The 15,885-nt window shown below is 49.0% G+C and overlaps 7 protein-coding genes across 7 annotated transcripts; 4 read left to right on the forward strand and 3 right to left on the reverse strand.

Annotated features, from left to right (window-relative positions):
* Window positions 1-268: 268 nt before the first annotated feature.
* On the reverse strand, window positions 269-839 carry N7517_002097 (DASH complex subunit DAD4; the record flags this gene model as incomplete). Its single annotated transcript, XM_056719827.1, is given in 6 exon segments — window positions 269-297; window positions 356-440; window positions 495-539; window positions 594-650; window positions 722-805; window positions 816-839. 6 exon segments carry the CDS (start codon window positions 837-839, stop codon window positions 269-271), a joined length of 324 nt encoding a protein of 107 aa, XP_056583962.1.
* A 213-nt stretch (window positions 840-1,052) lies between these two features.
* On the forward strand, window positions 1,053-1,610 carry N7517_002098 (uncharacterized protein; the record flags this gene model as incomplete). The annotated part of the gene is made up of 1 exon (XM_056719828.1): window positions 1,053-1,610. One exon carries the CDS (start codon window positions 1,053-1,055, stop codon window positions 1,608-1,610), a length of 558 nt encoding a protein of 185 aa, XP_056583963.1.
* Window positions 1,611-2,543: 933 nt separating this feature from the next.
* On the forward strand, window positions 2,544-3,237 carry N7517_002099 (uncharacterized protein; the record flags this gene model as incomplete). The annotated part of the gene is made up of 5 exons (XM_056719829.1): window positions 2,544-2,574; window positions 2,666-2,692; window positions 2,762-2,810; window positions 2,875-2,890; window positions 2,941-3,237. 5 exons carry the CDS (start codon window positions 2,544-2,546, stop codon window positions 3,235-3,237), a joined length of 420 nt encoding a protein of 139 aa, XP_056583964.1.
* Window positions 3,238-3,737: 500 nt separating this feature from the next.
* On the reverse strand, window positions 3,738-4,479 carry pfy1 (profilin; the record flags this gene model as incomplete). Its single annotated transcript, XM_056719830.1, has 5 exons — window positions 3,738-3,869; window positions 3,965-4,099; window positions 4,179-4,263; window positions 4,370-4,385; window positions 4,452-4,479. The coding sequence occupies 5 exons, from the start codon at window positions 4,477-4,479 to the stop codon at window positions 3,738-3,740; spliced, it is 396 nt and encodes a 131-aa protein (XP_056583965.1).
* A 1,304-nt stretch (window positions 4,480-5,783) lies between these two features.
* On the forward strand, window positions 5,784-7,743 carry N7517_002101 (uncharacterized protein; the record flags this gene model as incomplete). Its single annotated transcript, XM_056719831.1, has 2 exons — window positions 5,784-6,620; window positions 6,676-7,743. 2 exons carry the CDS (start codon window positions 5,784-5,786, stop codon window positions 7,741-7,743), a joined length of 1,905 nt encoding a protein of 634 aa, XP_056583966.1.
* A 441-nt stretch (window positions 7,744-8,184) lies between these two features.
* Window positions 8,185-9,227, forward strand: N7517_002102 (uncharacterized protein; the record flags this gene model as incomplete). Its single annotated transcript, XM_056719832.1, has 2 exons — window positions 8,185-8,594; window positions 8,678-9,227. 2 exons carry the CDS (start codon window positions 8,185-8,187, stop codon window positions 9,225-9,227), a joined length of 960 nt encoding a protein of 319 aa, XP_056583967.1.
* Window positions 9,228-9,644: 417 nt separating this feature from the next.
* On the reverse strand, window positions 9,645-15,680 carry N7517_002103 (RNA helicase SLH1; the record flags this gene model as incomplete). The annotated part of the gene is made up of 1 exon (XM_056719833.1): window positions 9,645-15,680. The coding sequence occupies one exon, from the start codon at window positions 15,678-15,680 to the stop codon at window positions 9,645-9,647; it is 6,036 nt and encodes a 2,011-aa protein (XP_056583968.1).
* Window positions 15,681-15,885: the final 205 nt, after the last annotated feature.

Here is a 15,885-nt window from a genome sequence, read left to right on the forward strand (position 1 = left end):
GAGGTTGGGGTGGGAAGAAACCAATAAACCTGCGGAAAGGGCAGCGGATTGACAAAGAGGCAAACGATACAAACGCGGTTGATGAGGTTTGGCGGAGTCGGACCGCCAAGGACGGAGGCTATCACTATCGCTTCTATGGAGTACAGGGATGGACGATTACAACCATCTACATATGGGCCTATGGAATTTAGAATCTCATATCATTGACTAATTGCAGGCTCGTCCACACATTTCTTCGTTACTGGAAATTGCTTATCCTCAGGATTGCTTAGGATGGCTCTTGGAGGTTCTCCGTGGCTATAGGGCGTTAGCAGAGAATTTCAAGTTTGATATGTGGGAATAGAGTAAGGTATACCTTCGAGGTGGAAGAGAACATTAGACTGGTAGTTCTTGAACATCTGCGCCACAAGCTCAACATTCATGTTCTGGATGTTAACTTCCTGTGATCGAGAGTCAATACTATGATCATATAAATGAAAGAGGGTCAACCCTACCTGGAGGCCCTTATTCATGACCATTATGGCTTCATTGAGCTTCTCCTGTATGAGAATGAGCAAAGTATAACCCCCGGATGTGGTTCAATCATGACATACAACATTGGTGATGATGCGAGAGAGCAGCACTGTCTGCTGATGCTCATGTGGGCTTTCCTAAGGAGATATCAGCATCTGGGATCTTTCAGGGAGTGGAAAATTGAAAGCATGGAAGATAAACCACATACCATGGCTGAATAGTGAGTAGCGTTATGTTGATGTTGGACGTGAATGTGTTTATTTGGACTTAATCTGGATGTGGTCACGTGCGGCTATACAGACTTCACGGGCCGGGGATACTTGCATTGCTTCAATGTTTCTACGTTGGACCTGACCTTGTCCGTTTCCCCCTTTAAATACTCTATATTATATAACCAAGCTCTGCCACTCAGGAATCTAATATTGTTTGATCATTCCCATCCTCACCCCTGTCTTCACAACACACAGCCAAGCTTCGCAAGAGCTTCCGCCTCGACGTCGCAATTGACCATACCGGTGCCCTGAACCATACTCAATACCATGCCTCCACCAAATGCCGCCAATGATGAAGCTCACCAGCAGCTGTTGAACACTCTAGACATTTCACATGTCCCCAAGCCCTTCCGCAACCCACACTGGAAACCGTCCCAGCGGCGCAACAAGAACCTCAAGCAGATTATCTCAGAGGCCTCCCGGAAGGAGGCATCCGTGATGGCAACCCAAGCCAACTCCGGCGCGACTACGCCGGGTGCCCCGGGTGTTGTCACTGATGGCACACAAACCCCCGCGGAAGGGGCTGCACCCAACCTGTCCCAGGCCACCCAGAACCTCTCGACTCTCGTCTTGGAGAAGAGCGCCCGGGCGACATTCCCGACTGGACCTGCCGTCACCTACACAAACATCGAATCGGCACCATCATTCAACCCTGCCTACCACCATCACTACTGCGATATCACGGGCCTGAACGGACCGTACACCGACCCCAAGACCCGGCTGAGGTATCACGATAAGGAGATCTTCAAGGTGATCCGGACTCTGGCACAGGGTGTTCCCGAAAACTACCTGGAAGCGCGCGGGGCGCACACCATCTTGAAGTAAAAGAGTGGCGGAAGCCTGCTTTATTCAATTCCCAAACGAACAATCATGCGAGAATGGGTATGTCATACGAGAACGAATTTGAATAGTAAGAACTTTATTAATCAATTCAACTAGACACAAATACGAATCGCCAAGAAGCGTTATGTACGACCAACACAGTCAAGCCCTTTCCACCCCACCATGCCCCTTTCGAGACAGGCTCAAGAAAACGCTCCGGCTTATTCGTGATCAATGAATCGTTCTTCGCCTTGTGCATAAGCACTCGACTATTACCGAAACCCCATGGAACAGGGCACCAGTTACAGAATCCGAAGAGACTGTCGTCGCGGCGTGGCATGTACAGAATACCTGTTAGGGAACATTCTGGAATAGGGGATAGCCCTATCTATGTATGAGCTATGCTCGTGGTTCACTCGGTATATCTGAATACCAGTAAATTTAGACTGAAAATATCGAGAAAATCACTGCAATTGGAATCACATCATTAATGACCCAATTGCCAATAAACTTGACGAAAACTGTGAAGGAAGAGGACAGGTGGAATGATCGGCGCGCACTATAAGAACTTTAGAGTTACCGCCTACCATTCTTGACTTGGCGTCAATTACATGGCAGAATGGTGATTTTTGAGTTGTTTTCTGTTTACGTGCCTTTTGGGACTTTGTTACCTTTTGATCTGTTGTCGAGGACTTTCGCAGCCGTCAGGATACTTTGCAACACTAGACTCGCTATCGCCCGCTTTGGACGCCACCAGTATCTCCGCTTTGTCTCCGCCGTACCTGGCCTCTTGCCCTACCGATTCCACAACCACCGAAGACCACTTGTTTCTCAGATCGCAAAGCGTCGCGTGTTCTAAAATACTACGTCGAGAATATTTGCGCAACCCTCGATCCAATATATCATCATCAACAGTCCAATCCGAATTAAGCAAATATGCCTAGCATGTGGTTAACAGAGAACCAGAGTCAGTCGCATTCGTCCTACAAGCTGTGATGTCCACTGCCATGACAGTGAATGTGTAGCAATTAGCGAGCATAGGCTAATCTATATAACAGAGATCGGCGTGATCTTCTGCTCAGCCGGTATGAGATTGGCGATCCCAAGGCACCAAGTATTTGGACCGCGAACTAATCAATTTTGCTGCTGATTAGGAGGCTTGTTCCTCTTTGGAGGGGTGGTGATGTTCTTTGACCGGTCATTGTATGTCCATCCCGACGTTCCGCATTCTTTTGGAGGAGAATAAATGCTAATGCCCGTTTAATAGACTTGCAATGGGAAATGTACGCCGAAACATCTAAATCAATCCGCTACACTTAATTAACAAAACCAGGTCCTCTTTCTCATCGGATTGACCCTGATCATTGGTGTCCAGAAAACTATGGTCTTCTTCACGCGCCCGGCCAAACTCAAGGGTACTGCCGCTTTCGCCGTTGGTATCATCCTCATTCTCTTCCGCTGGCCCTTGACTGGGTTCTTGATAGAACTATACGGCTTGTTCATCTTGTTTGGTGACTTCCTTGTCACGATCGGTCAATTTGCTGGCAACATCCCTGTGGTAGGGCCCTACATCCAGCGTGGACTGGAGGTGCTTGCTGGCGGGAGGAGCAATGCTGAGCTTCCTGTATGAGCATACACAAACAGGGACTTAACCATGAGGTTCCCTGGTGGCGTCTCAACCATCAAATAAGCGGACTTCATCGTGTACGCTTGCGGGATATTAGATGCACCTCCATGTTTGGAGGTGTCCAAGTACGCTGTGCTATACATGTGACACGGGATGATACGATCCAACTACGCTTCAGATTTATGTAATTAATAATGACCCTTATTGATCTTCCAGCGTTGACTCAACGGCTGGTGATCAGTTAATATGCATGTTAGAATAGACAAGTTACATTGTGCATCATACAATCTGGTTCGTATCCTCATACTGTGCATTGGAAACCATGTCTAGATCGACATGGCCCCATCGAGGGAAAGAAACCCAGTCACAAAAGCCAGAAAGAAGCATAAGCGAAACATCACGCTGGGCTCAAGAAAGAAATAGTCGAATGGTCCTTTATTTCTTATTCTTCACCAACCCCTCAACTCATCACATCATTTAGTTATCATTGCATATTTTCTAATTTACCGGGGGTTGTTGAGGTAGTCGACGAGGTTCTCGACAACGGTGGCCGCGTTGGTGGTCTGGACGGACTCGTTGTGGTGGGCGATGATGGTGCAAGAGGAGGCACGGGCAATAATGACACCCTCCTTACCCTGTATTACAGACCAGAGAGATTAGCACAGATCCGAATGTTATGTATTGAGATAATTCCCGAGGTGCTCGGGTGCTCGGGTCCGGGTATGTTTACCTTCTTGCCGTATACACTGCGCTCGTCAGCCCTGATGGTGACGAACTTCTCACCGCAGACAGAGAAGCCACTGGCAAAAGCCTGGTCGCTGGAAGTGTAAGCGGTGATCAGGGAGTTGATCTCCTCCTGGGAAAGCTGTAACCAATAACGTTAGCGACTGTGTCCAACTCTATGACCCCACCCCGCACGGGGAATAAACAACAGGCGAGCTTACCGCGAAGCCGGGCGAGGCAGCCTCGACACCAGAGAAGTCAGCGGCGAGAATACCAGCCTTGTCGAATTGACCCGAGCCCATCAGGCTGTGAGAAATAAGCTTGTCAGTACATGTATCGGATAGACACGGAGGGATGATTTGGGTTGGTAGGATCGAGGGGTATATCAGGGGTTCGAGGAGGGTTGATGTACCTGGAGTCGACATAGCCTAGTCCAAGGAGAAATATGTTAGCGGACTTGAAGCAAGGGATGAACTGCAGTTCAAGGGTCATACTTTGCCAGATTGCTGAGTGCTCGCCCATGATGACTGTAAAGAAGTAGAGAGAATAACGCTAAATGTATTAGAGAGGTCAAGAAGAGAAGCAGAAAATTCACACACCTGAATATACAGAAAAAAGGAGAGCTGAGAGAAGGAGAGAAAGTTGGTGGGGGGAAGAAGTTGTGGCGGTCGGGAGAGGACCCCGCCATATGACGATCCTACCGTTTGCAACTTGAGATTCAAGCTTATAGCTTATTTATTTTATTTGAATAGACGTATTACTTTGACTGTATTTATTATGTAGGATAGTAATATATCATGATATTTGTGTAGAGTGTAGAGTGTAGAGTGTGGGTGTGTATAAGATATCCGATATTCTCTTATACCAAGTAGCGGTGGGGAGATCTCTATAAAATAGCAAGCTCAAACATTTCAAATTTCGTGTCTATTCAAACCCATGAGAGATATGTATGACATACATATAACATTCCGCTTTCAGTCCAGTCCAGTCAGCCCATCTGTACCGTCGATCACGGTGCCTGAGTGCCTGAATCTAAGGGGTTTGAATCCTGATGCTGATCTGACCGCTATTTAGGATATCTGGAGATTCATCTTTCGTCTCGTCTCGTCTTATCTACACTATGCAAACCCAGACATACTATTGGAGCCAGAGACAGGCTTGGCATCCCATTGCATTGGTGACTCATGCGAAGTCTCGGAGAATTCATGACATGACCGTGCGTACAATGTGGACATCTAATATGCTTCAGAGGCAAATGCCCCTGATTCAAGGGTAAAACGCAGAGTAAAACGCCCAGTCTCAAATTTGACCGGATGAAACACGCCTCCTGCATGGCTTGGCCCCTTTCAACGTGGTAGCGAGCTAATCAATCCGCAACCGATGCGCTCATTCGTCCCACGGGAAATAAGCATCGCACACGGGCTTGATGTTAGCGCTGAGACGCCCCTCAAATTCCAAAACAGAATTACTTTTCGAAGTTTCGGGCTGGTTTCTCATGTTTTGTTGGTTCCCAGACTAGCAGTGGGAGCACCTATAGCAGATTTAGGATGGTGCTGAGAATTAATTTGGCCCGTCTCATTTACATCGTTGACTCCACTCAATCTATTCCTTTACTTTCATTAATATACCGGGTGACCCTGTTACCCTTCTGTTACCCTTCTGTTTCGTTTGTTTCTCTTTGGTTTTCTAGTTAGCCTTCTGGAAAGGCTATCTCTCTTCTTTTTCAATCTGGCATTTTGTTTTTAATATCATTCTCTGACATATTTTGGGGGGTTTCTTTTTACACTTTTCTATCGCATGTCGGCTAGATTCCAATATTCTAAGAGATGGCAAGGGGTATGACAGGAGTCCAGTCTCACACGCAATATGAGGAGACCATCTCCTTTCCAGTTTTGACCTATACCGATGCGTTGCCGCGGAACGACCTTCAATCTCTTGAGGCCTCACAGCGTCCAATTCAGCCAATGATTGAAAAGTGGGATTTCAGTCAGCCCTCTACGGGAGATGGCTGGTTCAGAAAGCCACCCCCGGGCCAAGGCGCAACCTTCGACTTTCGCCTAACAGCGCCACCAGATGAAGCCATTCAATCTACTCGATCAGGTCGTACCCAGACTGAGCAACACATGATTGGCATTGCGCTGGGCAGTCCCGGCATGTTGAACAAAGACGAGGCTCTACCGCCCCCAAGATTTGATACATCTATATTTGCAGAAAGAGATTCAGCCAATAAGCCCAGCAAGTGGAAGAAGATTGGTGGGTTCTTCAAGGCAAAGAATGCGTTTACATCGCCCCCAGAAGCCCCACAAGAGAGCACCTTCAAGCCACAAATCAACAATGATAAACTACCAGAGAAACCACACAAAGCAAGACTGAGAAAGAACTCGACAGAGGAATGGCCGAAGCTTGAGGTCGATCCCAGGCAGATGCCTATGCCTGGTCGAAGCGATCAACGTCCACTGCGAAGTAGGAACTTCTCACTCAGCAACAAGGCACCCAAGGAGGAACCAAGTACCCGGGGCCTCTTATTGAGTGTCGACATCCCAGATATTCAGATGGAGCGGTACAGTGTCATGTTCAGCAATGTCGTCAACAAGAACCAAAAACCCTCACTGCTGGCCAGGAGGGCCAAGACATTGGATAATCTTCGCGTACCAGATGCAAATGTATGGACTTTTATCGATAAGAAACCAGTATGAGACTAACTGATGACTGATCTAGGGTTTCCTGAAATCACCTGCACCACCCCCAATGCCCCAACGCCGGGCAACATCACCAGCGCGATCAAGCTTCACCTTGTTCCCATCTTCGCAGCCTTCAAAAGGGGCCCAGGTACTCGGCACACAGAATTTCTCTCGTGGACCGAGCCCACTTATTAGAGCAAATACACTCCCTATCGAAAGTCCATCGAAGATGCCTCCGCCAAAGCTCCATCATGGTTCAAATATGGGCAGCATCTCATCATTCGAGTCGCCCGTAATTCCAAAGCTTTTCTCTGAGCGCTCCAATACCCCACGGTCCTCTAGTAGCTATGACAAGCCTCTTCCTGCTATCAAGCCGGAGCCACAGACTACCCAATTACAGAAGAGTGCTCAGCCAGAAAGGAAAAGCCCATCCCCGCAGAAGACTCGGCCACAACAGAGCGTCCAATCGCACAATACTGTTGCAACAAAACCGGTTCAGCCCTGGGTCAATCCACGGCAGAGAAAGGATTCGCTGCCGCGAGCCATAGAGAAACAGCCCCAGGCTACTTCACCACAAAGCAAGACACAACATCAGCCCAATACGACATCGAACCACCACAGGACTAACGATTCAGTGCGACCGCGCCTCAGAGTCCAAACTGAAGGCCGACCACCACCACCCGCAAAGGACACACTCTCTAGCAGTACATCTCGAAGCCCTCCTTCAGCATTAAACCCGACCCAGACCAAGATCGACCGAATCATGTCCCCATTATCAGCATCAACTGGTCCTAAATCCGGCGTATCACCATCAGAGTCCACGCGGATGCCATTCACTGATCCAGTTGAGACCATTGGTACCGTTGAAAAGGAGCCTGCACCCGAGCCTCGACGTCCTATCCCAAAGATTGAGGTCTCCATAGCACGCTCTGTCTCTGTCTCGCGGGCGAAGCGCCAGGTTCTGGTTCCCATTGGCATGAGGATCAATGACTTAGACCCGGAGGAGCGGGTTGTCCACCGAAGACCTCTGACGCCGCAGATTACCGATGCTCACCGGGGCCATCGGCCTGGTGTCTCGCAGGAGTTGCGGATAGAATGTCTGTGACATTCAACTGCGCCATTCTTTCATTCATTTTTTTCTTAGCTTTTTTGTTTCATACCTAATTCCCCTTTGCCACTTCTCATGCCCTGTCCATATGTATCTTTCGTTCTCTACATATGGTCTTGATACTTTTACAATGTCATAATCCATGCCTTGACTGGCTCATATTATTCATGGTCGTTTTATTTTTAGGCTGCTATACTTCGCATGGAGTTACTTGTTACAGTAAGTGTAAATTAACAGAGCGCCTAGGCCAATCAGTCTAAGATTTTGCTCAATAACAGCTCCAAATCACGAATTTGTCAATTCGTTGTTTCGCTTTGAGGTATGAGTCATGAGGCTAGCATGCACCCGTTGTTTATTTCGGGTTCGACCTGCAGCATCCTGATAGGCATTTAAGTAGAACAGACAAATCCATCGAATATTTGCTAGACGATCGACAAAATGAACATCCCAAAACTGGCCTCCGCCTACACACCGGCCCAATTAACCAAGTATCTGGACTACATCGCGCTACCAAATCAATATGCACAATATCTCAACGACCCAGAAACATTTCCCAAGACTGAAGAAGCCTTGAAAGATATCTTCCGATGTCAGATCACTCGATTCCCATACGACAACCTGACATGTCACTATTCCACTACCCAACTAGCAGAGATCCAACCCGACAGAATCTACACCAAAGTCATTGGACGCGACGACACAGCCCCCTCCTGTCGAGGAGGCTACTGCCTGGAAGTGAGCATTTTCTTCCACCACGTGCTGCGTGGCCTAGGATTCTCAGTGTACATGACGGGTGTTCGGAACCGGGAGCGGATTGATGGTATACCGCAAGGGCAATTCAAAGGATGGTAAGAGGATCATCCAAGATCACAACCCCAGTGACTACGAGTACGCATACCACAAAAGAAAGACAGCTAAATCGTGAATCAAGGACACACATCGTCAACATCGTCCATCTACCCAGCGGCGTAGGGTACCATCTGGACGCGGCATTCGGCGGAGACGGGCCAACAAGTCCCCTACCGCTGATCTCGGGTCAGATAACGAAGAACCTGGGGTCCCAGGAAGTGCGACTCATTTACGACAATATGCCAAAACAGACGCGCAAAGAGCAGAAGGTCTGGATATACGAGTATCGCAACGGTGCGGATAAGCCGTGGAATTCATTCTATTCGTTTGCAGAGCTGGAGTTTTTTCAGGAAGATTTCGAAGTGATCAATCGATTTACGAGCTGGGAGGCTGTGGAAAAACGCAGTTTCGTAGTGGTCAAGTTCATTCGAAATGGGGAGACAGCGGGATTGCCGTTGTTGGAGGGAGAGGTTTGGGAGAAAACGGATGATATTTTTATTGCTGGGAAGATTATGATGGCTAACAATGTCGTCAAGTTGAATATGGGCGGTAGGACGAGGATTATTGATTCATTTGAAAGTGAGGAGGGAAGGTTTGAAGCGCTGAAGAAGTGGTTTTCTATTTATTTGTGAATTTCTTCGTGCCGAGCTGGATCACTATAAAAACATATACAAATAAGCACACAATTAACAGCAAGAAACAAAATATATATATATATATATGGAATGCAAGCGGTAAGATTCACTCACGCACATAATGTACTGCAGAATGTATGTCATGTTGACATGTACCTAAACACAGCGCCTGATTTTGTTAGTTTGGATGTTTCAGCAGACTGCAGAATTGGGAAAAATTACCTTAGCCACTCGGCCACACTTGCGCAATTAGGCAGTTTCCAACTCGGGGATTATTCTGTAAGCCCTACGACGTCGCTATATTGTAGAACACTTATTGTATTGTTACAGCCCAACATGGAAAATGGTTAGATTGCTTTTTTAAAAAAAACTTCTTTACATACATTTGTCGGTCAATAACTTGAGCATACGCTTTTAGTCCTTGGTAGGAACACTGGACTCTGCCACAGTTTGCGTCTCGAAGCCAGCATCCAAATTCACCTCGACATTGGAGACAGTCCATGCCATTCCAACATATGAGTCACTGATGACTCTGATATTCACCCGAGCTGTGTTGGCACTCGTGGATTGCGCGAGGATGCCTTCGGGGAATTTAACATTGGAGCGAACAGTCAAGAGGCCGCTCTTGTTATCGTTGGCAGGTCCTCCGCGACTGGAACCAGCACCGTAATTGCCCTTGCCCTTGCCGTTGCCGTTGCCATTGCCATTGCGCTTGGATACTGGTGGCCAAGACACACGCTTCAAACCGAGTAATTCACCATCCGTGCCATTGGGCAGAGCACTGCAAATAATCAAGAAGAAGCCCTCGGTTTGTGGCTTGGGGAAACGAGGGGCGAACACCTTGCATTCGGGTGTTGTGGGCTGGTTACGACGTGTCAGAGACACAGCAACACCCTTAGCAGAAACACTCGCAACCGAGATCGACAGCTGGGGCAGCTGGGACGTAATGCGAGGAAAGTTGGATGGAAGGTTTAATTTCTTGACCAGAGTAGCAATTGCACCAGCAGGCTGTGACGAGAGCGACACAAGAGTTCCCGGGAGACCACTGGGGGGCTTCTCGGTCGGAACGCCTGGCAGAATCGACAACGGGTGGTCTTCAGGCCAGCGCGCTGACTTGATGCATTGGAGGAGAGTCATCAGCATCTGACACGCGGGAAGATACCCGAGTTCAGCCATGACGTCGATTGAGGCCTGGATGACACGAATGCCTTGATCGAGCACAGATGTTTGATCACCAACATAATCAGTGATGGGAAGATCAATCCGCGACATGTAGGCCTGCAGCAGGAGGAACGCCTTGGTATGGGGATCCCAGAGGGGTGCGTCGCCCATGCATTCAATAGAAAGCGGCAAGTTCTGGGCCAACTCAGCATTGATCAGATCTTCGTTGTGTCTGACAGGCAGCTCGTCGAATTCGGTTGCGGAACACATCCAACTCAAGACATCCTGGAAGGTCGGATCACGCTTGGCATGGGACACGAGGAACCGGATCGTCTTGTGAGAGAGGTAGTAGTAACTCATGATCTTGCCGAAGGGAGTGGAGTCGACCTCTCCGGTGGCCGAGTCCACGAGAACACAGGACGATTCGGCAAGATCATTCAGCGACTTTCCAACCAATTCAACCATGAAATCTTGCGCTGTGGCTTGAGCTGCCATGGTGTTTTGCTCCTCGGCAGAGATCTCGAGGCCGTAGTATGAGGGGTTCTTGTGCAATCGACGGAAGAAGAACGTCCAGGTCAAGTAGTCCAGTGCATCTTGTTGCGTTCCAATAGTTCCAGCAGATACCTCAGCGCCAAGATGGTTGTCAAGAACCTTGTGCAGGGTCGACTCGACGGGGAAACCAGTGTGGAGGAAGTGCTTGTAGAAAGCCTTCTTGGAGTCCTGGGTGAAGATGCGCGCAATACCGGAGGTATCGAACTGTGGGCGACCAGCACGACCGAGCATTTGCAGAACATCAGTCAAGTCCATGTCCCGATAACCCTCGATCTTAGCATCGAAGAACTGTGTGCCTTTGACCACCACAAGATGCGCTGGAAGGTTGACACCCCACGCAAGAGTACTAGTCGCCACAAGAACTTGAATCTTGTTGTTGGCAAAGAGTTCTTCTGCTAGCTGGCGATCAGATTCAACCAGACCAGCATGATGCAAGCCAATACCAAAGTTAAGAGCTTCCTTTAGAGCATCATCTTTCACTCGCGCGAGGTTCAACTCCAGATCATCTTCAGACATTCGCACAAATCGACGAGGATTGTCCTCCATACCGCAGTAATTGATCAAATCTTTAGCAGTCAGACGAGTTTGTCGGCGAGAAGCAACGAAGACAATGACAGGCTTCTCCGGTGAGTGATTCTTGATCGCGAGGAAAGTTGGGCGATTCATCGACTGCATCAAGGGACAGAAACCACGCTGTTCAGGGAACCCATCGATGAAAATCTCGAGGGGAACCGGGCGAACTGAATGACGGAAGTTATACAGACCTTCTTTGACACCAAGCCAGTTAGCCAGATCAGAAGCATTGGCACAAGCAGTGGACATGCCCATCAGTCGAACGGATCCTTTCGACTGGGAAGCGATGTAGTTCATTCGGGAAACAATGATTTCCAAAATGGGACCTCGGTCACCACCGAGCAAGTGAATCTCGTCAATAATCACGAGGCTCACTTTCCTGACGTAGTCACGGGTCTGCCAACTACGTGAGATACCGTCCCATTTCTCGGGTGTGGTGATAATGATGTCGGCATCCCGAATAGTACGTGTGTCAGGTGTATTGTCACCAGTCAACTCAACAAGTTTCAACCCCATCTGGCGAGTGAGGCGCTTACGCCAATCTTGAACTCGTTCACGGACCAATGCCTTCATCGGCGCAATATAGACAACCTTGGAGCCGGGCTTCTCACGGAAAGCCCACCACATTGCCAGCTCAGCTGCAACAGTCTTTCCACTACCAGTTGGAGAACCAAGGAGAACGTTGGCTGGTGTGTGGTAAAGGAGATGGAAAATCTGTGTTTGCATAGGGTTGAAGAATTGGAAGCGTTGCCCATACACTTCCTCAAGAATGGGATTCTTAAGAGCCGATATAGGAAGTGGCTGGAGATTGAGTAGATCAGTATACACGCTTTCAGTGTCCGGGCGAATGAGGTGCTGGAAAGAAACCGGGCTAACGGTCTCAGCACCCAGCCAGCGATCAGAGATCAGACGGATGTAGATTTGGCTAGGAAGGGGATCAGACAGCGGAATGGTGAAGTTGAGCTCATGATCAGCGTAAAGCTTCTTCCGGCTTAGGATGAAGTATTCGTGGTGATAGATTTCTGATGTTTCCGAGTTCTCGACCCAGACCCAGAACGATTCGGATGCTCCGTGGTGACGGTCATTCCATGTAAACTCCGGGTAGATAGAAAGCCGAATACGAAGCACGTCGCGGTTAAGCGGCGCAATCTCGGTCTCGACACTAAGAGTTGGGAAATTGTCCAGGAGCTTGGACAGTGTGTGGCCCATGCGATGGTTATGAACAAGCTGACCAATCTCGGCAGGCTCCATTTCTTTCATCGACTCGATGGAAGTAGTTGGAAGCTTCTCGTCAAGGTTGCGTAGGATCGGCTGGGGCAAATCGAACTGACGGAAGGGGTGATCAAAGGGCCAGATCTGTTTCTCAATGGATTTGCAAAGAGACAACAGGACTTGACATTGATAGCCCCAGCGACGATTCAACGCAATCATAAAGAGAGCACGGCAGATACGTGCCGCATTTTGGGCAACATATCCAGTATCGGAGGCTAAAGCAAAGTCCTCAATCTTGGCGCGAGAGATATAGGCTTGCAACAAGAGATTTGTCTTCGCATGTGGAGTGTCGTTTCCTCCGGCAACTTCGGTCTGCGCGACTTCCTCACGCAGTCGCTGAAGCTCCTTCGACTCACTGTCTCTAGATTGGATGTTGTCGAATTCTCCGCTCATACTGATCATCTTGAGTACATCTGCCTCACCAGATCGGGGACGCATCATATCGTTGAAAATCTCGACACTGGTTTGTAATACATAGTACTGACTCGCGATGCGACCAACATCCTTAGCTTTGAGATCTTCGGTCTTGTCGTTGAAGATGATCATCTGACTCTTCTGTAGCACCCGTGCTGCTTGTATGATCAACTGCCTCCGCCGTTGGACCAACATTGGGTCATCGCGTAGCTCAGCAAACTCGATTCCGTAGTTCCTCGGCTCACGTTTCATGCGCACATAGAGGTACGAGTAGCCAAGCCATTGCACAGCCTCTGGAACAGATGTGACAGTTCCAAGCGAGATTTCAGCATTCAAGTTATCCACAAGTCGGCTAGAGAAGCGCGATTCAATAGGCTGCTGCGCAGTCACAGCAGATAGGTAGTGGGGCAACTTGTCATGAGTAGTACAGATAAATCCAATACCGGTGTCCTGGAATTGTGGACGACCGGCACGACCAAAGATTTGCATGACGTCGAGAATGCTCAGGTCAATGAATTTACCCTCTTGTGGGTTATACAACTGGGTACCTTTGATAACAACTGCAGCTGCGGGGAGGTTGACACCCCAGGCCAAGGTGGCAGTACAGCAAAGCACCTTGATTAGACCTTCTGAAAACATTCGCTCCATCAGATTGCGGTCGCTTCGAGACATTCCGGCATGATGCGTTCCAAATCCGCTAGCGAAGAGGTCCCGTAGTTCACGCGCACGCGCATGTTTCATGTCACGAAGGGCATTGGAATAGTTTTCGTGATCATGGCAGCTGAATAAATCCTCTCGTCCCTCCTCCGCAGCTAGCTGCATGAGCATCCTGGCAGTCATTACAGTATCCTTGCGCGAGTGGACGAAGACCATGACTTGGTGGCCTCTCTCCATCATGTCGCGAACCTTCTCATAGGCAACAGAGTCAATATTGTCACGAGATTGTTTGGAGCCGGGTTTTCCTTTGACACCGATGAAATGTTGCTCAAGAGGCACAGGTCGGAATGATTGATCGAAGAAGAACATGCCGGCCATTTTGTTCACTTTCAAGAAGTCCGCCACATCTGTATAGTTCGGAAGGGTGGCTGATAGACCAACAATACGAATCAGAGACTGCGTGCTTTCGACCTGACGTTGGGTTCGAGCGACCAAGGATTCGATGACTGCTCCTCGCTCATCGTGCAACATGTGGACTTCATCGATAATGAGAAGGCGGACCTTCTGAACAAGCTCTGTGTCTCCAGTGCTTTTCCGCGTTACAACATCCCATTTTTCAGGGGTAGTAACGATGATCTGCGTATCAACGATTTCCCGCTTGGTCAACTGCATATCACCAGTCAGTTCGCGCACCTTGACCCCCAACCAGGCTAAGCGTTTGCCGAGTTTCTCCGTCACCTCAGCAGCCAAAGCCTTCATGGGAGCAACATAGACAATCTTAAAGTCGTCAACTTGGACGGTGAATTCAGTCGCTTCTGGGTTTTCCAACGGATTGGGTGATGTGTTCTTGCCCACAGCATTTAGAACAGTCAACATGGCAGCATCCGTTTTACCCGCTCCAGTCGGCGCGCAAATAAGCATATTTTCGTTGGTTTTGTATGCAACGTCGTAGAGCAAGCTTTGCATACGATTGAGGGCTTTGTAACCCTTGAAGGTACCCCGACAAAGGCCATCCATTTCAGCGATCTCCACCAATTTCTGGCCCTTGCCAAGGGTTCCCACCTTTGCCGCCGGGATCGCGAATTCAGTGTATTTCGGTTCCTCAATCTGCTCGCTACCTACAGGCAACCCATATTTTCTCCCATTGGCAGAAAGTGTATTTCCAGAGGTGTGCTGCTTGAAAACATGCGGGTAGGAGGGCTCCGATCGGGTCTGGGCTGGCATCAACGCTGCACTCTTATGTTCGTAGTCGCGCTGTTGCAGCGCATGTTCTCTCTCTGCTCGTGTCTGCAGTCTACCTGCCACAAGCCCATCTGTCTGGGATTCCAAGCGGGGTCCCTTGTCCGACAGAATTTCTCCTCGGTGTGCAATCAGCTCAATCACCAGATCCAGGTCATCGAATCCAACAACCTCGGCCAAAGACATTTGTAGCTCCTCGTCGTTGCTGTCGGTAGCCAGGGTGGCGATGAGTTGTTGAGCAAGCTCTGTCGCATCTATACTTGAGTTTCGCATAGCCAAATCCTGGCATTTGTCTTCCAGCCAGAACCGATTGTAGGAGGACCCTGGTGCGAGATGAAGTCCGTCGAGTCCATCCAAGTCGTCCAAGCCATCGGAAGTCTCATCATCCGAGCTGATGATATCCCACACATCATCATTTGTTCCTGGGGACGAGTAGTCGTCATCAATGTCCAGATCGATATCGCTTCCATAGCTGATCGATTCATGAGGGAGGTCTTGGGGGAGCTTCAGATCGGCAATGGCCTGACGCATAGCTGCTAGTTGTAACAGCCATTGCGACTCCGTAGCTGCGATGCTGTCCATGTTCGGCAGATAAAACTGTTCGGTTGACTTGACGATCAAGAAGTGATAAGCAAAGCAACAAAGAATGAGGGGATAAGCTGGGCCAAAAGTAGTTATAGGGCAGTCCCGCAGGGCTCAGCCGGTCGCATGACAAGAGCGGTGTACATCTCATGCCTCAGGCCACAATGCAGAGGGTCCAGTGCATCATTGTTATCGGCAACTCAGG

This window comes from Penicillium concentricum (genome assembly GCF_028827145.1).
Source record: "Penicillium concentricum strain IBT 3081 chromosome Unknown utg000001l_segment0_segment0, whole genome shotgun sequence".
In the NCBI taxonomy this organism is placed as follows: domain Eukaryota; kingdom Fungi; phylum Ascomycota; class Eurotiomycetes; order Eurotiales; family Aspergillaceae; genus Penicillium; species Penicillium concentricum.